The sequence below is a fragment of the Maylandia zebra genome, linkage group LG17, assembly GCF_041146795.1.
Source record: "Maylandia zebra isolate NMK-2024a linkage group LG17, Mzebra_GT3a, whole genome shotgun sequence".
Classification (NCBI taxonomy): Eukaryota; Metazoa; Chordata; class Actinopteri; order Cichliformes; family Cichlidae; genus Maylandia; species Maylandia zebra.
Window position 1 is genome coordinate 17,626,557 of NC_135183.1, and position 25,283 is coordinate 17,651,839.

Here is a 25,283-nt window from a genome sequence, read left to right on the forward strand (position 1 = left end):
AAAAACCCACAAAAAAACATAAAAAGTCCTAAAAAGTTATTACACCAACAAACAGACGCGACACAAAGAGACAACAGAAGAAATACATTGTCACAAAAGAGGTAAGATGGATCCACAAAGACAACTAAGAGAGGCATGGCTGCAAAAGAAATGAAAACTACAAATACATTTACCACAAAGTACAAATAACAGACCCAAATGGGAGGAAACAGACAGAAAAAAATTCAATCATTGCAAAGAAAAATACCACAAAGAAATCCAGAACTGCAAAGCTGTAATTGCACTTGTTTTTCAATTGTTTATGCAAAGTGGCATTAAAAACAAACAAAAAAACTACAGTCAGACCAAGACTGAAACAAACCACTAAGAACAACCTCTGAGAAACACCAGCACATGAGCACAGAGATATATAAAAACGCAAAACATAACAAGCGATTTGAACCATACACTGTATATAAAAGATGGACATAGCCGTGTGACGTCACCAATCATGAAGCCTGGAGCTGAGCGCCACCTTGGAGTTTTGAAACTGGGCGTGACGAGTGTGGCGTCAGTTTCCTGCTCCTCTCCAACTGTGATGGGACCTAAATTTAAAAAAGTAACTTGTTTTATTCAGGCAGACCTGAAACCGGCACCTGAGACCATAAACTCAGACTTCTGTTAAGTCTGACTTCAGAGGAGTCCCTCCCTGCTGGACAATAAATGAGGATTAGCAGTGACTTAAGAGTTTACAAATTCAGTTTGTAAACTTTCATATTCCCCAGAAAAGTCTCAAAAAGCCACACAATTTTTTTTTAATGAGGACTGGGAACCAACTCGGGTTCAGGGACTCCGATTAGCTGAGGTGAAGCCTAGCAGACAGCTAGCAGCTACAGATGTGCCTCCATCACCATCTAGAGCACAGGTGTCGAACTCCAGGCCTCGAGGGCTGGTGTCCTGCAGGTTTTAGATAACAGCCTGGGTCAACAAACCTGAATCAAATGATTAGTTCATTACCAGGCCTCTGGAGAACTTCAAGACATGTTGAGGAGGTAATTTAGACATTTTAATCACCTGTGTTGGATCAAGGACACATCTACCTGCAGGACACCGGCCCTGGAGGCCTGGACTTCGACACCTGTGATCTAGAGCCTCTGCTGGACATAAAAGGTACTATATGTTGGTGCTTCAGTTTTAGTTTACAGCAAACTAACTGGCACAATATTTGCAGACAGTGAATCTTTATAAAAATAATTATTTTTAGTCTTTTAAACCAGTAAAATGAAGATTGTGACTAAAAATAAAAACATTACTTAAAACTTTATGTTAAAACTCATAGTCATAGGTGGATAGCTTCTCTGATAGCCTTTCAGTCTTTAAACATGCAGAAGCTCAAACAGATCTGAACTCAGCTGCATGTTGTGTTTATCTTACAGTCCACCTCAGGCCAGGCTGGGACCGGCCATCTGTCAGCACTGCAAACCCAGTGAAGCCTGGCCGGTCCTGAACCCAGCCAGGCTCATGGCTGACAGGAAGTGTTTAATGGGGAACACTTGGAATCAAACAACCTGCAACAAGCCAGAAACACAATATCAAAACTTTTATTTGGTCTAGATTTGAACATCAGTGTGTGATAATAATCAGACTTAGCCTAAGAGCATTATTGCAGCAAAAACCAGAAGCAGGAGGATTTTTTAGTCCACAAAATCTGCTCTCTGCTCTCTAACACAGTCATGCGACAATGACAGCTCAGAGGCAAACTCATGGGTACTGATAGCTTCTGTCAGCTTTGTTAGGAGAGATCATGTTCTGAACGTGGTGAAAGGGGACCTCTTTACTTCATAAAACTAAGAGTAAAACATGAGAGGACCAAAATCAGACTAAAACTGAGATGACAGGATAGTACAGCTGTAAAGTTTATCACATCTGCTATGTTATATTAACATTTGTCCCATTTATGTTTGTTAATGCTTATAGTTGAGCTGCCCTGGCATTTGGGGGTTTTATAGAAATATAAAGGAACACATATTAGTCAGGCTAAAAGGGTTTTATAAAATAAACTTCTGAATGTCACAACTAGAATCAGTTAGTTTGAATAGAAAATCACACAAAAATACACTCAAAACACACACACACTGAGGAAGGGGACGAGAAACAGATGAACGTAATAAAGTCACGAATGAGGCATAAATCTGAAAACAAGATACTGGAGACACTTTCAAAATAAAACAGGAAACAACAAAATAACCACACTAAACACTGAAAGAGAAATGTAAATATGAAACTCAAGACTGAGACAGAAACGGGAACTCTTTGCTAAAAGAATTGAAAACTAGGCAGGAACCAAATAAAAAAACTGAAGAAAACTCAAATGAATATGAAACTGGATGAAAGAATGACAGTGAAATCAAAACATTCAACTGAGTCTGTCAGTGTCTGAGTTCAGCTGGAGTGCTGGCAGGTATGAGCTGTCTGAGGACACAGGTATTCAGATCCAGGTTTTTTGGGTTGGCGCCAGTGAAGCTTCATGTGTTTACGACAACCAAAAAACCAAAAGACCATCATGCCTGATATCATGATTATCGAGCCCGGGCATGTTGCTCACATCACCAACAAAAGGTCAAACTTAAGAAAACCTTCCTACATGTTGCAGACATGCACAGCATCATTGTGGTTTTAAGTATAGGGTAAATTGAAGCTCATAACATTTCTAATATAAAAATACAACATATTAGAAAATTAGGAGTCACAGCTGGAAGATGTATTAAAGTCATTGCGCATTGAAATGCTTGTGAGTGGTTAGGTGGAACTCTGATTTGTTTAATTTATCAGTTTAGCATCTGTTAAAATTAGTTTAAGATTTAAAATCAGGAATCTTCATTGATGAGCAGCGCTCGGTGAGAGATAAATATCTGGAGTTTTTCATGTTTGTCCTGATATCTTCTGCTCTTCGCTGCAGAATACTGAAAGGAAAAGCCCATCAGCTGACAGACTCACAGCCATTAACCTTATCATCGTTTCCCTGTTTGCAGCTTTAAAGTGGCACAGTTGGCACTCACACTTGGCCTAATGTGAGCAGAGATGCTGCTCTGACATTTTTACTTGCTCTTCCAAACGGATGGTTGGCAAACGGCATGGCTCCATGCAGACGCCGTGGAAGCCAAGAACGTGTCCTTCTCTGCTGACTCGGAGACACAGTGACATTTGTAAGGACCGACTCTTTGGGCTTAGAGAGGTCGTTGTAAATGTCAGCCAAGTGCAGCAGAAATCAGAGCAGGAAAACACCGCGTTCAGCCCTGCAGGAGCTTTAAGTCACTTCACTACAGCCACTGATCACATGTCAACACAGGCAAGAGGAAGTCATGTGATCTGAAGGCTTTTGTGACAGGAAGAGAGGAACTGAATGCCCAATCTGAAAAAAGCCAAACAATAACATTTTTAAGTTATCCAAGTGACTTATAGATCATGTTTAACCTGAGCAGCTAAAAACTGTGGGGGGTTTCTAAATATATAAAGGGGGTCCGGTGTTCTCGTCAGCTCTAGTGAGCCTTGACCCCCCGGCTACCTCTGAAGCTGGTGGGTAACAGACATCTCTGAAAACGTCAGAGCACTTTAGCAAATATGTGATCTCTTGATAAACTGAGCAGATATTTGAAGTTTACACACCTGCATTCTGGCCTGAAAATATGTTAAAAGTTTGTTTTGTGACCCAGAAGGAGTAATAAGAGTAATATTAAAACTAAGTAGCTGTTGCCATTGTTGGAAACTGGAATTGGCTCGCCGTGCTATGAATTCTGGGATAGGTTGGGCCATGGGAAGGATACACCCGATCCATCCTTCAAATTCGGGGAAATGAACGCAATTGTGGGCTGCATTTGGAGGAGCCTTCGAATTGGGACAGCCTTCATCACCTGGCTGTGACGCAATCCACCTTCAAATGCGGCCTCTGAAGGATGTGTCATGCATAATGTATCATGGTCTGGGTGAGTCACAGTAATTTTTCCACAGTGCCTGCTCTCCTCCTCTGAGTGGAGCCTTCATCGCCCCTCCCAGGAGTCACACCTGGAGCTAATCAGACCGGTTGTGTTTAAGACCAGCCTTTGCCAGATTGTCTGCTAACCTTGTGTTTTTCCATAGTGCTTGTACTTACCCTTTTCCTCTTGTCGTCTCAGTCGGATCACGAAAAATCCACACCCAACCCTGCAATAACCTCTCACGCCTGGTTGCTGGTCTCCTCTGCTCACTCACAGCCAGTAACATTTCTTTGCCTGCTCTCCTGCCTCACCTGCCTGCCTGCCTCCCTGCTCCTCTGTTTTGAAAACCTGGGAAAATTCTCGATTGGACTCACCCAGGCCTCTACCTCACGTCCTCCCCATCCTGCATCACTTCACCTGCATACAAAGTAAGACGTTAAGACTTTTTACTGGATGTGTATTCATTCAATCCTCAGAACCACCCTGTTTCTCCTCTCCCTTGGTTTCAGTGCCATAGACCACAAGCTCTTGAACCACAGTTTGTTTGACATGCTCGAGCACCTGTATCCAGTCGGCCTAGGCTGGAGCCTCCCTGTCCATGTATATTGTATTTAGTTAATCTCGGTCTAGAATATCATAGTTCATGTTAACTACCCAAAGCCTGGTTCAAAGTCTAGTTCATAGCTCATGTTAAGTATTCATAGTCCTGCTCAGAGCTTTAGTTCATGCTTTCACGTTGCCTTTCACAGGGTCACTTTGTAAATAAAGCACTCAGTTCACACAATCAAGTCTCTGTTCTGAATCTGCTCTTGGGTCCACTTCGTGTTTCTGATGGCCGAACCATGACCAAATGAGGCGAGGGCCAAAAAACAGGAAGACCGTAAAACCTGAAGAAAACATAAGCAACATGAGAATAAGCAATGGAACAGAAAGAAAGATGAAAACAAAGATGATTAGTGGCTGAAAACAGAGCAGTGAGAGGTCAACATCAGCCCAGTGACTGTCATCAAAATCAGATCTGTTTCTGTGTTTATTGGCGCCACAGTGCCTTCTCTCAGAGGACAGAGATAAATGCCACGAGCACTGTTGAAAAACTGGCTCATTGTGGCAGGTGTACGAATATGAAAAATTATATATTAATAAGAATACTGAGAGGTGGGCTAAAATTTCAATTTAACAGGTTATCACACTTGGTTGTACACCTCGGACAGGCCTCTGAGACCCAACATCGCATAAAACAAAGCTGTGGCGATGTCAACCACTGGTTTGAAAGTTCCTGTTGCAAAACCTCAAGCTCACTTCCACAGCTTGGTGTTTAAAAGATCCATGTGAATAGTGAACAATGGCAGTAATAGTAAGTTGCTATTAAGCTTAGAAAGCATTTATAGGGACCATGTGGAGCAAAGCAAATAATATTGAGTGATGCGAAGCATCCACTTACCACCTCATTTAAAATGGCACCATCAGCACTGCGCCAACACAGGCACCACATAGGTTACCCAGTTAGTGTGGCCATGACTGCTGTTTTATACGTGCTCATAAATAAATTGACTTGACTGCATCTGAAAAGCAGCAGCTCTCTCTGAAGTGCAGCATGAGTGTTCTCTGCATCAGCATGCTGTGGTAAGTTAACAGGAGGTTTATTGTGAAAGGAAAGCAGTCTGAGTACGTCCTGCCGCTCGGCTCTCGGTGCAGAGGTAAAGTCGCTCCAAACGTCTCTGAATTTCACGCCGCTGTGCTCAGGCTGTGACCCACTTCTTTCACTCAAAGCCTTCCTTTTACTTCAGCAGAGATAAACAAACACGAGCTCCCCACGAGGTGTTTCATTACCAGCCGAGACGCTCAAACAACATTCAACACATTTAAACAGGAATAACTCAGCTGCAACGAGAAGACGGGGTTTTGTTGAACTGGAAGTTGTCATGCAGGGATAATGTGGTGACATGATGATGAGTCAGTGTGTTTCTGTGCAGTGTTTTCAGAAACTGATGTCTCCTGTTTCTGCTTTTGTTTTGGAGCTTTTTAAAAAAAAAAAAAAATAAACATTCTCAGAGAGAAATGTAAATGAGCATCAAAGAAGAGGCAGCTCGTTAGCGGCTCAGAGGGGCTCCACAGGCTCACGTTTAACATCAGGAACAACACCAGAAAGAGTGTTTCTAATGGTACTGTTAGACTAATCATTGGTTTTTTAATATACACCACATGTTAAAATGTTTTTGTCTAAATGTAGATTTGAACCAAAGTTCAAGAAATGTTGTAATAAGATGCAAATTAATGGTGGGTATTTTGGCCTCTGTGGATAATTTTCCCCTTCATAACAACGGCGTTAACTTTGGTTACAGACAAAAGATCGGACAAAGTTAAAGCGAGGAACCAGAAGAGAGTGCAGCTACAGTGGGGCAAAAAAGTATTTAGTCAGCCACCGATTGTGCAAGTTGCCCCACCTAAAATGATGACAGAGGTCAGTAATTTGCACCAGAGGTACACTTCAACTGTGAGAGACAGAATGTGAAAAAAAAAATCCATGAATCCACATGGTAGGATTTGTAAAGAATTTATTCGTAAATCAGGGTGGAAAATAAGTATTTGGTCAATAACAAAAATACAACTCAATACTTTGTAACATAACCTTTGTTGGCAATAACAGAGGTCAAACGTTTACTATAGGTCTTTACCAGGTTTGCACACACAGTAGCTGGTATTTTGGCCGATTCCTCCATGCAGATCTTCTCGAGAGCAGTGATGTTTTGGGGCTGTCGCCGAGCAACACGGACTTTCAACTCCCGCCACAGATTTTCTATGGGGTTGAGGTCTGGAGACTGGCTAGGCCACTCCAGGACTTTCAAATGCTTCTTACAGAGCCACTCCTTTGTTGCCCGGGCGGTGTGTTTTGGATCTTTGTCATGTTGGAAGACCCAGCCTCGTTTCATCTTCAAAGTTCTCACTGATGGAAGGAGGTTTTGGCTCAAACTTTCACGATACATGGCCCCATTCATTCTGTCCTTAACACGGATCAGTCGTCCTGTCCCCTTGGCAGAAAAACAGCCCCATAGCATGATGTTTCCACCCCCATGCTTCACAGTAGGTATGGTGTTCTTGGGATGCAACTCAGTATTCTTCTTCCTCCAAACACGACGAGTTGAGTTTATACCAAAAAGTTCTACTTTGGTTTCATCTGACCACATGACATTCTCCCAATCCTCTGCTGTATCATCCATGTGCTCTCTGGCAAACTTCAGACGGGCCTGGACATGCACTGGCTTCAGCAGCGGAACACGTCTGGCACTGCGGGATTTGATTCCCTGCCGTTGTAGTGTGTTACTGATGGTGACCTTTGTTACTTTGGTCCCAGCTCTCTGCAGGTCATTCACCAGGTCCCCCCGTGTGGTTCTGGGATCTTTGCTCACCGTTCTCATGATCATTTTGACCCCACGGGATGAGATCTTGCGTGGAGCCCCAGATCGAGGGAGATTATCAGTGGTCTTGTATGTCTTCCATTTTCTGATGATTGCTCCCACAGTTGATTTTTTCACACCAAGCTGCTTGCCTATTGTAGATTCACTCTTCCCAGTCTGGTGCAGGTCTACAATACTTTTCCTGGTGTCCTTCGAAAGCTCTTTGGTCTTGGCCATGGCGGAGTTTGGAGTCTGACTGTTTGAGGCTGTGGACAGGTGTCTTTTATACAGATGATGAGTTCAAACAGGTGCCATTCATACAGGTAATGAGTAGGGGACAGAAAAGCTTCTTACAGAAGACGTTACAGGTCTGTGAGAGCCAGAGATTTTCCTTGTTTGAGGTGACCAAATACTTATTTTCCGCCCTAATTTACGAATAAATTCTTTACAAATCCTACCATGTGGATTCATGGATTTTTTTTTCACATTCTGTCTCTCACAGTTGAAGTGTACCTCTGGTGCAAATTACTGACCTCTGTCATCATTTTAAGTGGGGGAACTTGCACAATCGGTGGCTGACTAAATACTTTTTTGCCCCACTGTATACTGGAGAAGAAGATAACTAACAGTTATCTGGGGTTCATTTCAGGAGTCAGAGACAAATATAACAACTGTATAGAGGAGAATATTTTAATAAATTTGCAGTATTTGGGGTGTGACCTCTTTGACTGACAGGTCGATGGTGACATAAGCATCACTATGGTGTTTTTCACTCATGTTCAACACCATAAACTCATCAGGGAAGAGTTTCCAGAGTTCGAGGACCAGCAGGTTCATTTCTTCATAGATTTCTTATCAATCAGACTTCCGAGGAATAGCCCCCTGCTGGTAATGAGAGGGAGTGCAGGTTTAAGTGATGAGTTCATTTCAAACTACTTTTCAAACAGTAAGTAATCTGATGTCTCGGAGGGTTTATTAAGCTTTGTGTAGCTGCTGCTTTATACTTTTGTTGCTTGGTCGGAGCAGAATCAAACTAACACATTACCCTGGAACCTCCGAGCCACACTGTGCAGCTCTTTGGCAGCAGCTTGTTCTAAATTTGAGGGTTTAATAGGAATGAATTATTAATCAGCATAATTCAATCATCTTAGTCTGATTGTTCTAAAGTCCCTCCAGTGTTTGCTGAGCCACTTAATATTAAGGCCGAAAGACAGTTTCTAATCAGCCGTTCTGAAGAGGCCGACGGGCAGATTCATTCATCACACAGATATTTCCCCAGGTGCAACATCAGCCCACAGTCGGTTATGAGCTCTGATCCACAGCGGCAACAGCGGGGAGGAGCAACCAGAGACGAAGAACCGAAGACGAAGCAGCAGACGGTTTAGATGACACGGTCCAGCAGTGTTGTGCAATTAAACACAGCAAATTCTGCAACTGAGCACAACTGCAGCAAGACCTGAAACAAACAAACAAACAAAAAAACTTGTGAAACTCAGCAGCAACAACACAGCAGCCAATCCAACTGCTGTGATTAAACACCTGCAGCTCAACACAACAACTTACCTGCAGCAACAATTGCAACTAAAAACAATAATATTATAACAACACCTATAACTGTATACAGCAAGTCCTGCGGCAAAAACTGCTTAAACTAAGGATGACCTAGTTTATTGGTCCGGGTTGCAGTGTTTGTTTGCAGAAGCAGGGCCGGACTGGTAATCTAGCATGGTCCCGGTGAACCAACCCACTTTTGGGCGGATGGGTCAGTTGAGGGGCTGCACTGGCCCTACATGCACTGAGAGCAGTAGTTTAGTGCAGAAGAAATGACTTAAAGGCAGAGCTGAAAATGTAAGACAGAAAAAGAAACTAAAAGTAAATTCAGCAAAATTGGCAAATTAACCGACATGTTAGCTATCGAATCTCCTGCACAGTGGACAGTACCAGTAACAACCAGCTACCACGCTGAAATTAACGTGGTAAGAAGACAGATGGATGGACATAATTAGGAAGGGAGAGATTTATTTTTGATCATGATGAGCTGCAGTGACCGAAAAAGCCAGGGCCGATTATTTGTCCCTGTCCGGCCAGAAGTTGCTCTAGTTTTATTTGTTGCAGAAATGATTTCATGCTGTTAGTCGCAGCTGTAGCAAAAAGGTTTTGTTGTTTCTCTCTGAAAGTTCTGCAACTTGTTGAAAAATGTAAATGTTAAGTTTTCCTCTCATTGAAAACCAGCAAAAGTAAATATCCACATCCATATACGGATCTGAGAAAATTAAATCTATTTTCCTTTTTGATATGTCTGTGAAGGTTCTCAGTCATCCAGGTTATCATAGTCTAAGGAGCTTGGAAAGAAAAGCGTCTGGACTTCTTTAAGTTGCTTGAAGACGTTTCACCTCTCATCCGAGAAGCTTCTTCAGTTCTAAGGTCAAATGGTGGAGAGTCCCAGATTTAAGCCCTATGGGAGTGTCCCCCAAGGAGGTCGTGAACCTCCTATTGATCCTCTACCTAATCACATGAGCCAAGGTGTGAAAACGGGTGTGGGTCACAATCAGCCAAGGCTTTGGGTGAACCCACTGTGAAACCTAGCCCCACCCTATCATTTGATTTACTGAGGTCAAACGGCCCAGGATGTGAGTGGGCGTTGAGACGACTGGGAAGGGGTCATAAGCCACCGCCTCTGTTCAAAGATGGTCGCTCACAGTGGACATAGATGGCTTCTTTCACTCCTCTTTCAAACCATCTGTCTTCTCTGTCCAAAATGTGAACATAGGCATCCTCGAAAGAGTGACCTTCATCCTTAAGATGCAGATGGACTGCTGAGTCTTGTCCTGTGGAGGTGGCTCTTCTGTGTTGTGCCATGCGCTTGTGAAGTGGCTGTTTGGTCTCTCCAATGTAGAGGTCTGGGCATTCCTCGCTGCACTGTACAGCATTAACGACATTGCTAAGTTTGTGTTTAGGAGTTTTGTCTTTGGGACGAATCAGTTTTTGTCTGAGTGTGTTGCTGGGTCTGAAGTACACTGGGATGTCATGCTTGAAGAAGACTCTCCTGAATTTTTCTGAAACACCGCCTACATAGGAGATAACAGTGTTGTTGCATTTGTCTTTCTGATCCTCCCTAGATGGTGTCTGACTTTTTTTCTGTGCATCTTTGCTGATTTGACAAAAGCCCAATTAGGATAACCACATGTTTTAAGTGCTTCCTTTACATGTGTGTGTTCCCTCTTTTTCCCTTCAGGCTTAGAGGGAACATTTTTCTGCCCGGTGTTGTAGAGTTCTGTTGGGAGTCAAAGAGGATGTACTGGTCCTTTTGTGGGCTTCTGGTAAACTTCAATGTTTAGGTTTCCATTCTTCCATTTTTTTCCATTTTTTGATGTGATGTGGGGTCTTCCCCACCAGGGCTGTTAGGATGCCAGCAAGGTGTTTAGAAATGTTGAAAAATTGGCTGAGTTTATGCTGCTAACAGTGGGTCTGAGTGGGACCCCTTCTTTGTGGATCTTAGGAAGTCTGTAAATACAGGGTATGGCATTCTCTGGGTATAGACGATGATATGCAGGGCGGCCAATGATTTTGTTCTTTTCAAGGTCTGGAAGCCAAGCGATAATTTGGTTGGATGTTGAGCTCCATACACAAGTCCAGTTGAAAAAAAACTCTGAGAGGAAACAGTAGAAGCTCTGATAACTTAAATTATTTTATTTAATGGAGACAGCATCGGGATCATTAAGAAACATGCTGCTTCCCTTTAATTTGTCACTGTACTAATTGCTGTCCACATTGCAGGGCAATTAATTCAACCTAATTAGAGCTCCATTTGCAAAAGCCTAATTGACACGTAGATCTGTGTGCTGAACTGGCGATTAGAGCGTAGACGCATGAAAAACTGTGAGCACTGAACAAAATGACTGTGAGATCTTAACGATTTAATCAAATGAAATTAATTAGAGGCGGGAATGTGAGGGCAGGTCTGCTGCGATGAGATTATTAAAGAAACGGAGTCAAAGCGTCAACCTGACAGCTGCACCAGAGTCCATTCAGAAAACACTCAATTTTAGCTCCACGCATTTCAGTTCTGATATTCTCCTCATAAAGAAGTAAACATAAGGGCACATGAGACACTAAATATACCGATTACTCAGAACAACTCAGTGAACACATGAAAGTGTGAATGAATCACTGAAATACTTAAGTCAGCAAAAGGATGGATTCATCAGGAACTCTTTATCAGCAGAAAAAACAACAAATGAAAAATAAATATGAATAACCTGTGAAATTAACGAACATAAAGGAAATGAAAGCATGTGTGATTACATCTGTGGAATAAATGAGCTAGTGAAGAAATATAGGATATGTAGTGATATTAACTATATATAACTATATATATTAACTATATACAATAAATTTAAAAAATGACTTTACGGTGGTGTGACTGCATGACAATAACTGAGTGTAATGAACACATGAGCAAATGAGTGAATGATGTTAAATCCACGTTGTTGCTGGACTTTTGTTGGTTATTTATTTCAGCCCTCCCGAGCTCTCTGATGTTCCGCATCTCTGCTGATCAGCAGCGCATCAGCTTTCTGGGAGGAGGCGACGCCTTTGATTCGCCGCTTGGCTGAATGAATCCCCAAAAACCAGACCCCGCTGAGTGGCGAGGGCCCGGCCCGACTCGCAGTGACCCACCGCGCACAGCAGGAGGCAGCAGCTCGTGTTACAGCAGCCAAGTGTGCAGACCCGCTCAGCAGTCACACATTTTACTGACATGAAACGGAGAGAAGCAGAATTCATTCATGTTTCTGTAGTTTTAGACTTTTATGGTGTTTATAATAAATGTTTCAGAGGTTCAGTTCTGCTCTTTTTCTTTTCTTTAATTTGCACAAAATGCCTGAAACGTCACAGCCGTGGGAAATGATCTTGAAAATAAAATACTGGATGTGATATTTACATTTCCTTTTACCCTTGCAAACACCTGCTGCTCTCTGTCACATGACTATGACGTCATATGTTTCTTGTTTTTAATTACAGTCGCAGCCCAAAGTAATTTTAGCTGAGTCGATGCCTCACATGCAGTGAATTTATATAAAAGATGGACGCAGTCTAAACATGAGTTTCTTTAACCTGCATTCTTTCTAATGTCCAGCAGAGGGCGACGTCTCAGGTTGTAAAATCTGTTCGATCTGATCGTATTGACCTCTGCGAGAAAATGAGCCTGATTTCAACGTACAATTATAGATAAATCATGTTTTATCTTGTTGTTTAGTAGAGACACATTAAAACAGAACAGACTACAGCAGGAACATCAGACCTGTTTTACATAGTAGCATACGTCCACTGCACTTTGACCTTAAACTGGACTGTGAGACTCCCAAGCTCATTATTATTTAAACATACAGGTGCTGAATGTCGCACTGACTGTTTCCAGCCTGCACTCAGTTATTATACAGACACATGAAAACTGAAACTGCTTCTTATTCTTATTCTGAACAGTCTTCTTGCTGCAGCTGACTTTCTCCAAATGTTTTTAAAAATGATTTTTATGAAGATCCTGTCAGTCTGGATCATTAGTTGTTTTTTCATTCGTAAAGAGTGAGCCGATGAGATGTTGGTAAATAGAAGCAGGATTTAAAATCTGCTCTCGGTCGGTGTGAAGTGTCAGCTCTGTGTGTTTTATTTAAAAGGCTTAAAGAACCTCTGTGGGCCTGCATGCTGGCACCTTCCGCATTAAACAGGTTTTCTCTTTTTTCTGCTGCCAGCTTTTTCCATTTTCTCCTCGCCAGCTGGTCAGGGGTCTCCCGCTGCCCACCAGGCCCACAGCTCACTTCCTTCTTTCTCCAGCACCTGTTCCTATTTGGCAGGCCGGGCGGGATGCTGGAAGCTTGGAGATGAGCCATCTGCTGCCCAACTCTACCGTTTTACCCCCGATCCCTCGTGTCTCTGCACGCAGCCATGAGGTTTTCTCTCCGCCTTTTTCACAGCACTGCTGAGACGAAGCTGAAGCATAAATCAGTGTTTAGCTGAAGCAAGAAGCTGCAAGTACGATGCTGAAATCACGACAGCAGAGCTCATTTACCTCATGCAGATGGAGCCACGCTCGTCTTCCATCTCTGAGGCTGAAAGTTAGTCTGAAGTCAAATCACAGGATTGTTTTATAAACATGTTTAACGCTCAGTGGACATTTCCTGCTTCTCCTTATTTTCTGTCATATGTGAGTCGTTCCACAGAAAAATCACTGACCTTCCACAACCAGCTGACCCCGAAAGAAGATGGTCCTAGAATTTAAGCGCAGCTTAAAGAAGACCTTTAATATTCTCTGTACTGTTCTGAGCAGCCATTAATTCAACAATGTGAGCCTTCAAAATTTACCCAGAATGCACGTCTAAGATGAATCATTGAGCACACAGCTTGGCTGATGTTGACTCCTCACAGGTTTCCTCTGCTTCAGCACATCCAGCTCATAAACATTGGGTGCTCCTCAGCAGGCTTCCAGAACCTGCCCAATCAAAGAGAATGGAGGTGATCCGAGGCCCAGTATCAGATAAAGAAGGATTATTATTAACTGGTGCATTAGAAACAAACACAGAAACAAATTACAGACTGCTGTGATGTGATGTTCTCTGTTTTGGTCAGGGAAAAGTGAAGGTAACAAAGGAAGGAGGACTAATCGACCCCAGACGATCATAAAGAGCCGAAAGAAACAAAAACAGGAGGTAAAATTTAAAAAAAAAAAGGAGCATTTTAAATTCCGGATTTAACATGGAGCCAATGAAGAGAAGCGAGTATAGGAGAAATATGCTCTCTCTTTCTAGTCTTCTTTAAAAACTTCCTGTTTTCAGTGGTGAAACAACATTTCCTCTCGAGCTTACGGGTTATCTGCTCTAAGCTGCACGTTAGAGAGTTATATAAGCCACGTACGTAAGGCTCTCTTTTTCACAGGAGCTACAGTATTAACTCATTCACTGCCATTGATGTCTATAGCCGTCAATTGCAGTGAATGAGTTAAGAGTCATACACAGTAAATATGAACCACTATTGTCGAGGATAGGCGTAGCTTTGGGTCACGTGGTGTTGATAATAGTAGTAGTGATTGCTATATCTCCTGTTCACGGCCCGAGGGAATTTCCTGAACGAGTGGGTGATGGTGGAAGTTGACTTTTGCTGACCGCTCAAGCCTGGAATGTTTTGATCACTGTTTTTTCTATGGATTTTAAGGATTTGGATAACAAATAAAGGAGTTTTTAAATTGGAACTTTGAGTAACGCGTCAACATTATCCCCCTATTCAGCTGCTCAGCGACTCAAAGGCTTGACAGTCGCCAATAACTATTAATGAGAAAATCCTCAATGAGAAAGCACTGTATACTTTCAGCTTTAGACACCATGATATAAATCCAACGCAAAGGTTCACTCACTGATGAAGTAACAGTTTTCGCCATAAATGTTATAAGTGGACAGACATGGATTTTAAGGTGCAGTTTACCAGTTATGGAATGTAGTCATACAACCTCCTGTGAATGCCGGTTGTACGACTACGTTCTAATAATACTTTCAGTTTTCTTCTCACTTAAGCTGCTCTGCTGAAAATACTCTGTGAGTTCAGACTTAGTCTTACAGTCACAGAGCAGCAGGAAGAAAACAAAATGAGTGTCTTTCTGTATTTTTGTACCATCAGAAGAATCATAAAAATAAGTTTGTGACTGGAAAGAGTCACAGAGATTATCTTTAAGGCTGAAACAACAACTCTAAAAGTCGAGTTTTGTGACATATTTCAGACAGAAAGATGGAGGATGGATTAATGATGATTGACACAGTTACTGTGACTTTAACAGATGTGACAGTAAATACTGTTTGTGTCCTGCTGCACATCACTCAGGTCAGCTGTGATGCAGATTTCAGGGTCATGCTCGCGTAGTTTGTAATGAGGCATATCTGAGTGGTTAGATATCTATAACTGTGACTTTTACTCCATGAAAATAATTCAAACTTCAGAGGATCGGTGAAGCAGAGAGACGCCATCAAAGTCAGAGAGCAGAATCAGCAGCTGTCCAACAGTAAAGACTGAAACAAGGAGGAGAGAGCTGTGAGACTGATGGAGACGATTTGTTTTACATTAACTCTGATATTTGATCACTTTGTTCAGTTAGAGTCGAATAACATGTGCAGAGATGTCGCTGTGTGACCGATGCACTCCAGTGGCTGAACAAACAGCTCTCCACGGGTTACAGTTGTGCCTCAACATCTCAAACCAGGTCTTCAGTTTTCTGCAACCACAGAGCATGACTGACCTCTGCCTGCATGAAATAATCAGCTGATCTGAGCTTCTTTTGTCTACCCTCTTTTTAACAGACCAACATCCATGACTGGGGAGAGTTTTTACCCTAAATGTCCTTCCTGGCATAAAGTGTTGCTGTAAGATCTACAAAATGACCCTTTGAACAGTCCTCTAATGTTTTCACTGCAGTTTGACTTTTGTCCAGCAGGTGGATTCACTGCACAGCAGGCTGTCAGTTCTCTGCAACTTCCACATAAACATGAAAAACATGAAGAAAAAAAACTTACACGGCACATTGTTTTGTTTGCTTTTTTATTCATTCAAATTTAAATGAATGTTACAGCTGCTGCTGTTGCTGAAGCCTGATTATAACAAACACTGAATCAAACATCAGAAACACTGACAGGCGTTTCTAATGTTTAAGAAACCTACAGTGAACTGAGATTTAGCTCACAAAACTATCAGTAACAAATCAATGAAACAACAATATTTCAATTGTTATTATTTATTTTATTTTTTAAAGGCAGCATGGAGGTTAAATTGGGGGTGATAACTGAAAAAGCTTAATTGTCCTTGTTTTTCAGCCAGGTTTTTGAGACTGCCAGGAGCAACACTGAAGGAACATATGGAGTCAGCAGCTGGCATATACAGTATCTCACAAAAAGGAGTACACCCCTCACATTTTTGTAAATATGTTATTCTATCTTTTCATGGGACAACATTGAAGATATGACACTTTGATACAATGTAAAGTAGTCAGTGTACAGCTTGTATAACAGTGTAAATTTGCTGTCACCTCAAAACAACTCAACATACAGCCATAAATATCAAAACTGCTGCCAACAAAAGTGAGTACACCCCTAAGTGAAAATGTCCAAACTGTGCCCAAAGTGTCAATATTTTGTGTGGCAACCACTGGAGTTCACTACATCTTCAGAGGCTGCCACTGGAGTCCTCTTCCACTCCTCCATGATGACATCATGGAGCTGGTGGATGTTAGAGACCTTGCGCTCTTCCACCTTCCATTTGAACATGCCCCACAGATGCTCAATAGGGTTTAAGTCTGGAGACATGCTTGGCCAGTCAAGTACCTTTACCCTCAGTTTATTTAGCAAGGCACTGGTCTTTTTGGAGCTGTGTTTGGGGTTATCATCATGTTGGAATACTGTCCCGTGGCCCAGTTTCTGAAGGGAGGGGATCATGCTCTGCTTCAGTATGTCACCGTACATGTTGACATTCATGGTTCCCTCAATTAACTGTAGCTCCTCAGTGCCAGCAGCACTCATGCAGCCCCAAACGATGACATCACACCACCATGCTTGACAGTAGACAAGACACACTCTCTTTGTACTGGTTTCCACCACACACCCTTGACACCATCTGAACCAAGTAAGTTTATCTTGGTCTCATCAGACCACAGGTAATCCATGTCCGTAGTCTGCTTGTCTTCAGCAAACTGTTTGTGGGCTTCCTTCTGGGACGACAGCCATGTGATGCAGTGTGCGGCATTTGGTCTGAGCACTGACAGGCTGACTCTCCATGCCTCCAACCTCTGTAATAATGCTGGCAGCACTCGTACATCCATTTTCAGAAGACAACCTCTGGATATGATGCTGAGCATGTGTATGGGCTCAAAATGTGGTCATAAATATTTTGTACTTGTAAATCAGGATTTGTATTTGTGAAAAGAATTTGTGTGTGCGTAAAAAAGATTTGTGTGTGGACTTAGCCAAAAAAAACGTGTGAATCTCTGCAAGTTGCAAGTACGAATTCTGACCCTATTTTTCTTCCTTTCATCTGATTGGTCAATGTCATGTCAAGCACAAATGTAACAATCGAATCAGAGAACAGATGGGTTTGGCTGTCGGAGGGGAGCTATTTTGAACTAACCCTGCATGTTTTACCTGTGCAGAGCTGCCCCTTCGGAGCAGTGGTGGTGCAGAGCTTGGCCACTAGACCACAGATTGAAAGTCACTAGGGCTTGTGACCATTAAGCAAGACCCTTCACCCTGCATATAAAGTTAAATAATCACCGGTGACATATTTAATATTTAATATAATTTATGTGCGTAGTATGCATTTACCTTTGCGTTTTTTAACCTTTTATTATCGTTTTAAAAAACATATGGACTACAATTCCCAGACTAAAGGCCGCTTTGTGGTGCGCATGCGTGAAAAATGGGCCGCGCAAACCCGCTCTGTAAAATGGCGGCGTAAGGAGGTTTGTTCAAAAACACAGAGCGGTGTTACCTGTTAAGGTGTTCAGCCAGACGTTACCTGGAGCTGTCAGAGCCGCGCGGAGGCAGAGACCGGACTTTACGTTACAGACAAGGTGCGTCACATTTACCTGTTAACAAAAAATCATTAAACGCCGGAAACGAGAGGAGCTCGTGCCATTAGCCTGCTGGCTAACATTAGCTGCTTGTGAGCGGCCCGGTTAGCTTGCTTGTTTAGTTCCGCGGCTAACAGCCAGAACATGATGTTAGACACCGGAGTGGACAGGCCAGGTGGCCTCGGTGTGTGCTCCGGTAATGGTAGGCCACTTTATCAGGAGCCAGTTTTTCAGTAATCGGAAATCTGAGTAAAACGTTTGTTAGAAAATCTCTCGGCTCAGGTACACAGGTGATTGATTATACCCGGAAAGAAGCGCTAACCGAATCAGGCTAGTTGATGGTTAACCCGGATAAAGGCTGCCTGACAGGAGTGCTTAACCCTGTGCATTTGATTTAGTTAAACATCAGCTTTCCTTGGACCGCACTAGGAATTCACAGGTATGTTTCAACCTTTACACCATCCAGAATATTCGAACAGCAGCTCCACCACAGCTGTTTATAGTCGATTAATCGGTGATTATCGGCCTCCGTTAATAACTAAACACCAAATGAAGCCGGGTTTTTGGCGAAAAGCTGTAAAGAATTTGGAGCTTTTTATCATTTGACGCACTACTTTCTTTTAGCAAAATGCTCAATTTATTGTTTCACATTTTGAGGTGAAACCTTTAAATGTTCAGAATAGCCATCCAAAGCTCAGATTTACACCTGTTGTTACCTGTTGCCTGTTCACTTGAATATCAGGTGTTTTATTGGAGAAAAAGCAGAGTGGTGTGTTCAGGTGAAGTAATACTGAAAGTAGGTGAGATAAAAGCTCAGGTTCAGTAAGTTAAGGTTCAGTCTGTGGGCAGCTTTGGACTAGGGCTGCCACGATTAGTCGACTAGTCACGATTACGTCGACTATCAAAATCGTCGACGACTGATTTAATAGTCGACGCGTCGTTTGAAGCTTTGTAAGATCACAAAAGACGCAGGAATATGTAGTAGGATTTAAGAGTGTAATAACGGATTGAAACAGAAGATGGCAGCACTGCATGTACAAGGATGCCAGCTGCCGTTAAACCCCGAAGAAGAAGCTGTGTCCCAGAATTCATAGCGCGGCCCAGCTCAGTTTCCAACAATGGCGGCAGCTAGTTAGTTTTAATATTACTCTTATTATTCTTTCTGGGTCACAAAATAAACGTTTAACATATTTTCAGGCAGGAATGTAGCTGTGGAAACCTCAAATATCTGCTCAGTTTATGAAGACACCGCATATTTTCAAAAGCGCTCCGACGTTTTCGGAGACGTCTATTACCCACTAGCTCGATAGCTAGCCGGGGGCTAGGCTAACTAGAGCCGTGAGAACACCAGACTCCCGGCAAATCGTTTTCAAACCCACCGCCGTCTTTCGCTACTCAGGTTAAACATATGAGTCACTTAGATAACTTAAAAATGTTGTTGTTTGGCTTTTTTTTTTTTTTTAGTATTTTATTTGTTCCTGAGTAAATCTGTTTGGCTGAGATTAAAGTTATAGTTTTTACACAGCTGAATAAACGTCAAGCAGACAACTGATTATCAGAAGTGTGAGATGCTGGAGAATCTACTCCGGTGTCCTGTTATATTTTAGATAGCAAGGAGTTTATTAAACTTCACCGAAACAAACTATCATCTTGTCTTTATTTTTAGTTAGCACATACCTTAAACACTTAAAGCTGTAAGCTAATGATAGTTATATAAGAGCAGATGCTGCTGGTGCAATAAGCTGTACGTTTTACGTCCAATGGATGATGATCTGATTAGTCGACTAATCGCAAAAATAATCGGTGACTAGTCGACTATCAAAATAATAGTTTGTGGCAGCCCTACTTTGGACATCTGTGGATTCTTCCACAGATTTCTGTTCTGGAGCATTGAGCCAGATCTAGAAGATGAGCAGAAAAATGTTAACAGTAGTGATATTAACAAGAAAAGTCAACTAAAATAGTTTAGATTAAATAGTAATTGTAACAAACTGTCCATAAAATTGAGTAATTGTGCTAATAGACAAACTGAGCTCTGTTATCTGATTTACACCAGCTGGTTAATCAATAGTTATCAATAATAATCCTGTTTTGTTTTTGTGTTCTGAATCTTTTCTACTTCTTATTCAGTTCAATTCTGTAAAATGCTGGTTAAGACGCACTAAACCCTGGAAAAAAAAATGAAAGAGAACACAAACTGAAATCTTATGTTTTGTTACAGAGCCAGTGGGATGGCGAAGAGGATCGCTGATAAGGAGCTCACGGACAGGAACTGGGATCAGGAGGAGGAGGGCGAGGAGGTAAGAGGCCATGTTGAAACTGTAAGTCTGGCTTCAGGAAGTTGGAATTATGTGAGTCTGACTTTCTTGTCCTCCTTCAGGCCGGGACGTTTTCAGTGGCAAGTGAAGATGTGCTTAAGAATCGAGCAATCAAGAAGGCCAAACGCAGAAACACTGGAACCGAGGTACGAGGAGAAAACCATTGTTTACCTGTTGCGTCTGATTATAATCATGAAGTAATCTGAGTGTTTCCCTGTTTCAGAACGAGGGCAGTGGAGCATTTAAAGGCTTTAAAGGCTTCTCCTTGACCGCGGCGGCAAGCAGCAGCTCAGCTCCAGCTCCAACTCCAACTCCGTTCTCCGGGTTTGGGAATGGCGGAGGCTTCAAAGGCCTCGGCGGCCTGACGAATGGGAACAGCGGCACGCCCTCCTTCGGAGGTTTCGCCTCGCCTGCAGCGTCCTCGTCTGCACCTGGTGAGCAAAACATTGATCAGCTCGATCAGTTATTAATCGGAAACTATTTCCTCTTTATGTGCCATTCCATAGTTTCAGCTCAGATTCCTGTTCGTCCTTTGAATGTGATCCATAAATGAGCTTTCTTTTTGTGTTAAAATGTCTTCATTAGTTTTTAGAAGCTTTAAAAATGCTAAGACATGGACATGATGAGTTTATTGATCTCTTGTGGGTGTAAAATGTGTTCAGGATGCTCACAGCAGTTCATCTTTATGATCGATTTTAAAAAACCAAATTTTCCGGCTCTTTGTTTTAATAATAATAATAATGATGGATTTATATAGCGCTTTACAATTCCACTATTCATTCACACACTGGTGGAGGCAGCTACAGTTGTAGTCACAGCTGCAGACTGACAGAAGCGAGGCTGCCATATCGCGCCATCGGCCCCTCTGGCCAGCACCAGTAGGCGGCAGGTGAAGTGTCTTGCCCAAGGACACGACCGTCCGAGCCGGGGCTCGAACCGGCAACCTTCCGGTTACAAGACGAACTGCCAACTCTTTGAGCCACGATCGCCCCGTGTAACTCTCTTATTCTGCTTCCTTCTTCCTAAGCTGAGCTTTCTATGCCATCACTAACACTTTCTCCTTCCTCGAAGGTCTGACGTTTAACGGGCCATCCTCGGCTAAACCCGCCACTGATATTGCCACCAAGCAGACCAATGGCTCCACCACCAGTGCGAGTCAGAGCTCCAGCAGCAGCAATAAAGAGTACAGCCGGCAGCTCACGGCGCTCAACTGCTCAGTGCGGGACTGGATCACCAAACACGTGAACGACAACCCGCTGTGCGACCTCAACCCCATCTTCAGGGACTACGAGCGCCACCTGGCCAGCATTGAGCGCCAGTATGGCGGCGGATCAGCTGAAGGAGGCTCCGAAGAGAAGAAGAAGCATGGAGGGACGCTGCCAGCCACGGCCGCAGTTCTTCCTCCTCCTTCATCTTCCTCCAGCAGCAGCTCAGCGACCTCCACTCCTGCTGCCTTGTTCTCCTTCACCAAAAACACAACGGACGAATCAACACGGGAGAAAAGCTCCGCCGCCGCTCCAATCCCTGCTGGAGTCACGTTCAACTTTGGCAAGAAGGTGGACAGCTCAGTTCTGGGTTCCTTAGGGAACAAATCGAATCCCCCCAGCTTCTCCTTCTCGTCCTCCTCCTCCTCCTCCAGTCAGACCTCAGTGTTCGGAGCTCCAGGATCAGCCGCTCAGCTGTCCTTTAGTGGGGCGAAAGCCGAGGACGCTCAACCCACAGGTCAGCAAAACACTCAAATACATGAAGTTATATCTAAGTTTTAAAGCTGAGATTCTGTCTCATATTTTTTACTGTGAAGATCAAATGGGATGAGTTTGGAAATTATTTGAAAATGATTTTAAATAGTTTAAATAAATCAGTTAAAACTTAATCAGTGCTCATTTTATCAGCAGTTTGAAAGACAAAGATTCAACATGAAAGGAAAAAACATGATGTGATTTATATTTATATATATAATTTTTATATTTTATTTAATTTTATTGATATTTTTTTTGTAGACGAAAACGGTGACGAGGAGTCGGAAGACCCGCCCAAGCCGGAGGTCAAAGAGGTGAAAGAGGACGATGCTTTCTACTCCAAGAAGTAAGTTTCTGAAATGTTTCACCCTGAAGCTGCAGGTCGAGCTTCAGCTTCACATAGAAATCAATCTGAAAAGGAGGAAACAGGAGCAGCGTTGTGCACAGAACTCAGAGCTGTGGTGAATACAAGTGAAGTTAGAATAAATGAATTTCAGTCAAATTATTTAATAAAAATTAACTTCACACTGCATCTTGAAGGTTATCAGGAGGAGGAGCTTAGTAATGCTTTTGAAGCCAGCTGGAGCTGATTGGATCACATTTTTAGACAAAGATGGAGGAAAAGGAGAGGGCTTAGAAAAAAGTGAGAAACTGTAGCTCTGTAGCTTCCAGCTGTTTGTCCTTTCCCTGCACTCACGGAGTTCACCTCCTCTCAGAGAGGAGCAGACAGATCATTATGTTATCCTATTGTAGTCATGAAATACAAACTTCCAGCAAGTTTTAAAAGAACACAATGAGAAATGAACTTGACCTGCAGCTGATGGAGGAATCTCCAACCTGCTGTAAGCTTCCTCCATCTTAGTAAGATTTAGAGAGCAGACTTTAAATCTTCATCACTAAAAACCCTGAAAGTGTCCCATCGACTCTGAACTTTGTTTTTTAAAAATAATCCTGTTTATTTAATTATAAGTGATTTGTAATTTATTAATTTCTTGTCTGCTCTGCTTCCAGGTGTAAAATGTTCTATAAGAAAGAGTCGGAGTTCAAAGATAAAGGAGTGGGAACGCTGCACCTCAAAAAGACAACCGAGGGGAAAACTCAGATGATCATCCGAGCCGATACCAACCTGGGTGAGAGCATCGCGTCGACAGATTGATTTTATATAAAACATCTGATGTCATCACAATATTCAATCCAACTTGAGATTTTTTTCTTTAAATCAAACAAACACATTAATGTCAGAGATGATCAGGTTTAAAGAATCAAACGTGCGTGATGTTTGTCAGGATGGTCACTGTGTCAGATTAGTCCTAACAAAAACAAAGGGGACACAAATAGACTTTAAAGTGTAATCTGAAATAACACAGACCGTTTAAAGTGGTGTAACCAATAACTGCTCACTTATAATTGTAATAAGCCGCATCAAACCTACAACAGTGAAACATTTAATATGTCGAGCTTCAGGTTTTAGGCCCAGAAACATCCAAAACACCTAAAAGCATAAAAATAATCCACATTCAGCAGCTTCCTCTTCATGAGGTCTGAACTGTGATCAGACTGCTCCACCTGCTGGTCAGATACAAGCACTGCTGCTTCAACAATGAAAACGGATCAAATCCTTGATGACATGAAAGGACTCGATCAGGATTACTGCAGCTAATCAACGATATCAAAGATAAAGCTTTAAATTGAGAGCAAGTGAAACTTCTTCCACAAACAGCTGGAAGATCTGGAACTGGTACAGCTTTTAACCTCCATTTTTATCAAACATCAAATCCACAGATTCAGAAATAATCTGCAGATTAACCAACAGGAATCGCTGAAGGACACTAATAAAATATTTCTTTGTACTGTATTTTCCGCACTATAAGGCTCACTTTTGTTTGTTGGACCAGCTGGTAAATAATGATGTGCTACATGATTGCTAGCGAAACAGCTGTGTTAGCATAACATAAACACAAAACACAAAATTAGAAATCTTCAAGTCACCAAATATAAATATTAATTTTAAAGCCGGGTCTTCTGCTTGTATAACGTTCTCTCCTCCTCCAGGAAACATCCTGCTGAACATCATCGTGCAGCCATCCATGCCATGCACTCGGGTGGGGAAGAATAACGTGATGGTGGTGTGCGTGCCAAATCCGCCCGTTGACGACAAGAACCCCACCACCCCCGTCCCCCTGCTGATTCGGGTCAAAACCTCCGAGGACGCCGACGAGCTCCACAAGATCCTTGAAGAGAAGAAAGCCTGAGCTGACCCCGCCCCACCTCCCCCAGGGTTTTAGCAGACTCCGCAGTGGTTTTAGCAGTGGTCATCCTCAGACTCCGCCCCCTCCCACGTGGAATCACTGACCTCTTCATCGCGCCGGTTTATCCACACACACATGCACACACCCCCGTCGTTTCCTCGTCTGATCACAACGAATTGGTCGTCAAACTGTGAATCATTTCTTTGAATCGTAACAATCGAAGCAGGTCGTCGCCTACATTCCCTCCGGTTCATCGCCGCCGCTGCTGTTAGACTCGTAGTGCTTCAGTTTTACGGTTTGAATCTGTCGAGTGACTGAACGAGTGACTTCCTGAGCAGTTTTTGGGGAGCGCTCTAAGTAACGGGCCAGTCGATTTGGTTTTACAAATTAAATACCTGCAGTAACATTTCCTCTTAGAGTGTGTCTGCTGAGTGTTTTTGTGTTATTGCTCTGGAAACTATTTATTGTGTCGGCAGAGTTTCTACTTGGAGTGAATGTTCCCCCGAAGAGCGCGGCGTTTATTCTCTGTAAACACAGACTGTCGTTTTCCAAGTGTCCTTTGTGTGGCCTTCAGCTCGGCCTTCCAGATGCCGTCATCATCTGAGAACATTTGTAAAGACATTTATTGGAGAATAAAAGGAAACGAAACAAGCGGCTCCTCTGTTGTCTTTATTTCTGCTTCACCTCCACAAACATCTAGCACCGCCCTCCTGACGGGCTGAGTGCTGAGAATAATTCCAGTTTAATAGTCCCGGGAGAAATCAAGCTGAGCGCCGTGTCAGTCTTTAAACCAGAACTGCTGCCAACATCAGGAGGTAAAACTGCATGAAGCATCTTCTCGCCCGACAAGCAACCCAAACTCTGCCTTTAACACGTGAACATGAGGTAACACTTTCATGCTCATTCTTAGTTTTAGAAAACTCTTGCACTCGCTTCATTTCAGTGCAGTGATTTATTGAAGTGTAGAAACAAAAATGTAAAATACAGAATATAAGGCAAAAACAGTTTTGATGTAAGTACCTTTATTCTTCA

At 42.6% G+C, this 25,283-nt stretch overlaps 1 protein-coding gene and 2 long non-coding RNA genes across 3 annotated transcripts; 2 read left to right on the plus strand and 1 right to left on the minus strand.

The window, feature by feature from the left end:
• Positions 1-4,078: 4,078 nt before the first annotated feature.
• LOC101480532 (uncharacterized) lies at positions 4,079-12,191 on the plus strand. Its single transcript, XR_191544.3, has 2 exons — positions 4,079-4,381; positions 11,870-12,191. It is a non-coding gene; the product is annotated as an uncharacterized LOC101480532 (long non-coding RNA).
• Positions 12,192-12,677: 486 nt separating this feature from the next.
• LOC143413138 (uncharacterized) lies at positions 12,678-13,694 on the minus strand. Its single transcript, XR_013093724.1, has 3 exons — positions 13,580-13,694; positions 13,416-13,467; positions 12,678-13,336 (listed from the first exon to the last, which is right to left on the minus strand). It is a non-coding gene; the product is annotated as an uncharacterized LOC143413138 (long non-coding RNA).
• Positions 13,695-17,785: 4,091 nt separating this feature from the next.
• nup50 (nucleoporin 50) lies at positions 17,786-24,902 on the plus strand. Its single transcript, XM_004564876.4, has 8 exons — positions 17,786-17,945; positions 20,167-20,245; positions 20,326-20,409; positions 20,487-20,697; positions 21,335-21,985; positions 22,264-22,348; positions 23,014-23,132; positions 24,055-24,902. The coding sequence occupies exons 2-8, from the start codon at positions 20,177-20,179 to the stop codon at positions 24,252-24,254; spliced, it is 1,419 nt and encodes a 472-aa protein (XP_004564933.2). The 5' UTR covers positions 17,786-17,945; positions 20,167-20,176; the 3' UTR covers positions 24,255-24,902.
• Positions 24,903-25,283: the final 381 nt, after the last annotated feature.

Coding starts and splice junctions, on each gene's coding strand:
- nup50 (XM_004564876.4), top strand. CDS start 20,177: ATGGCGAAGAGGATCGCTGATAAGGAGCTCACGGACAGGAACTGGGAT. Junction 20,246..20,325: donor AGGAGGAGGAGGGCGAGGAG/GTAAGAGGCCAT, acceptor GTCCTCCTTCAG/GCCGGGACGTTTTCAGTGGC. Junction 20,698..21,334: donor AGCGTCCTCGTCTGCACCTG/GTGAGCAAAACA, acceptor CCTTCCTCGAAG/GTCTGACGTTTAACGGGCCA.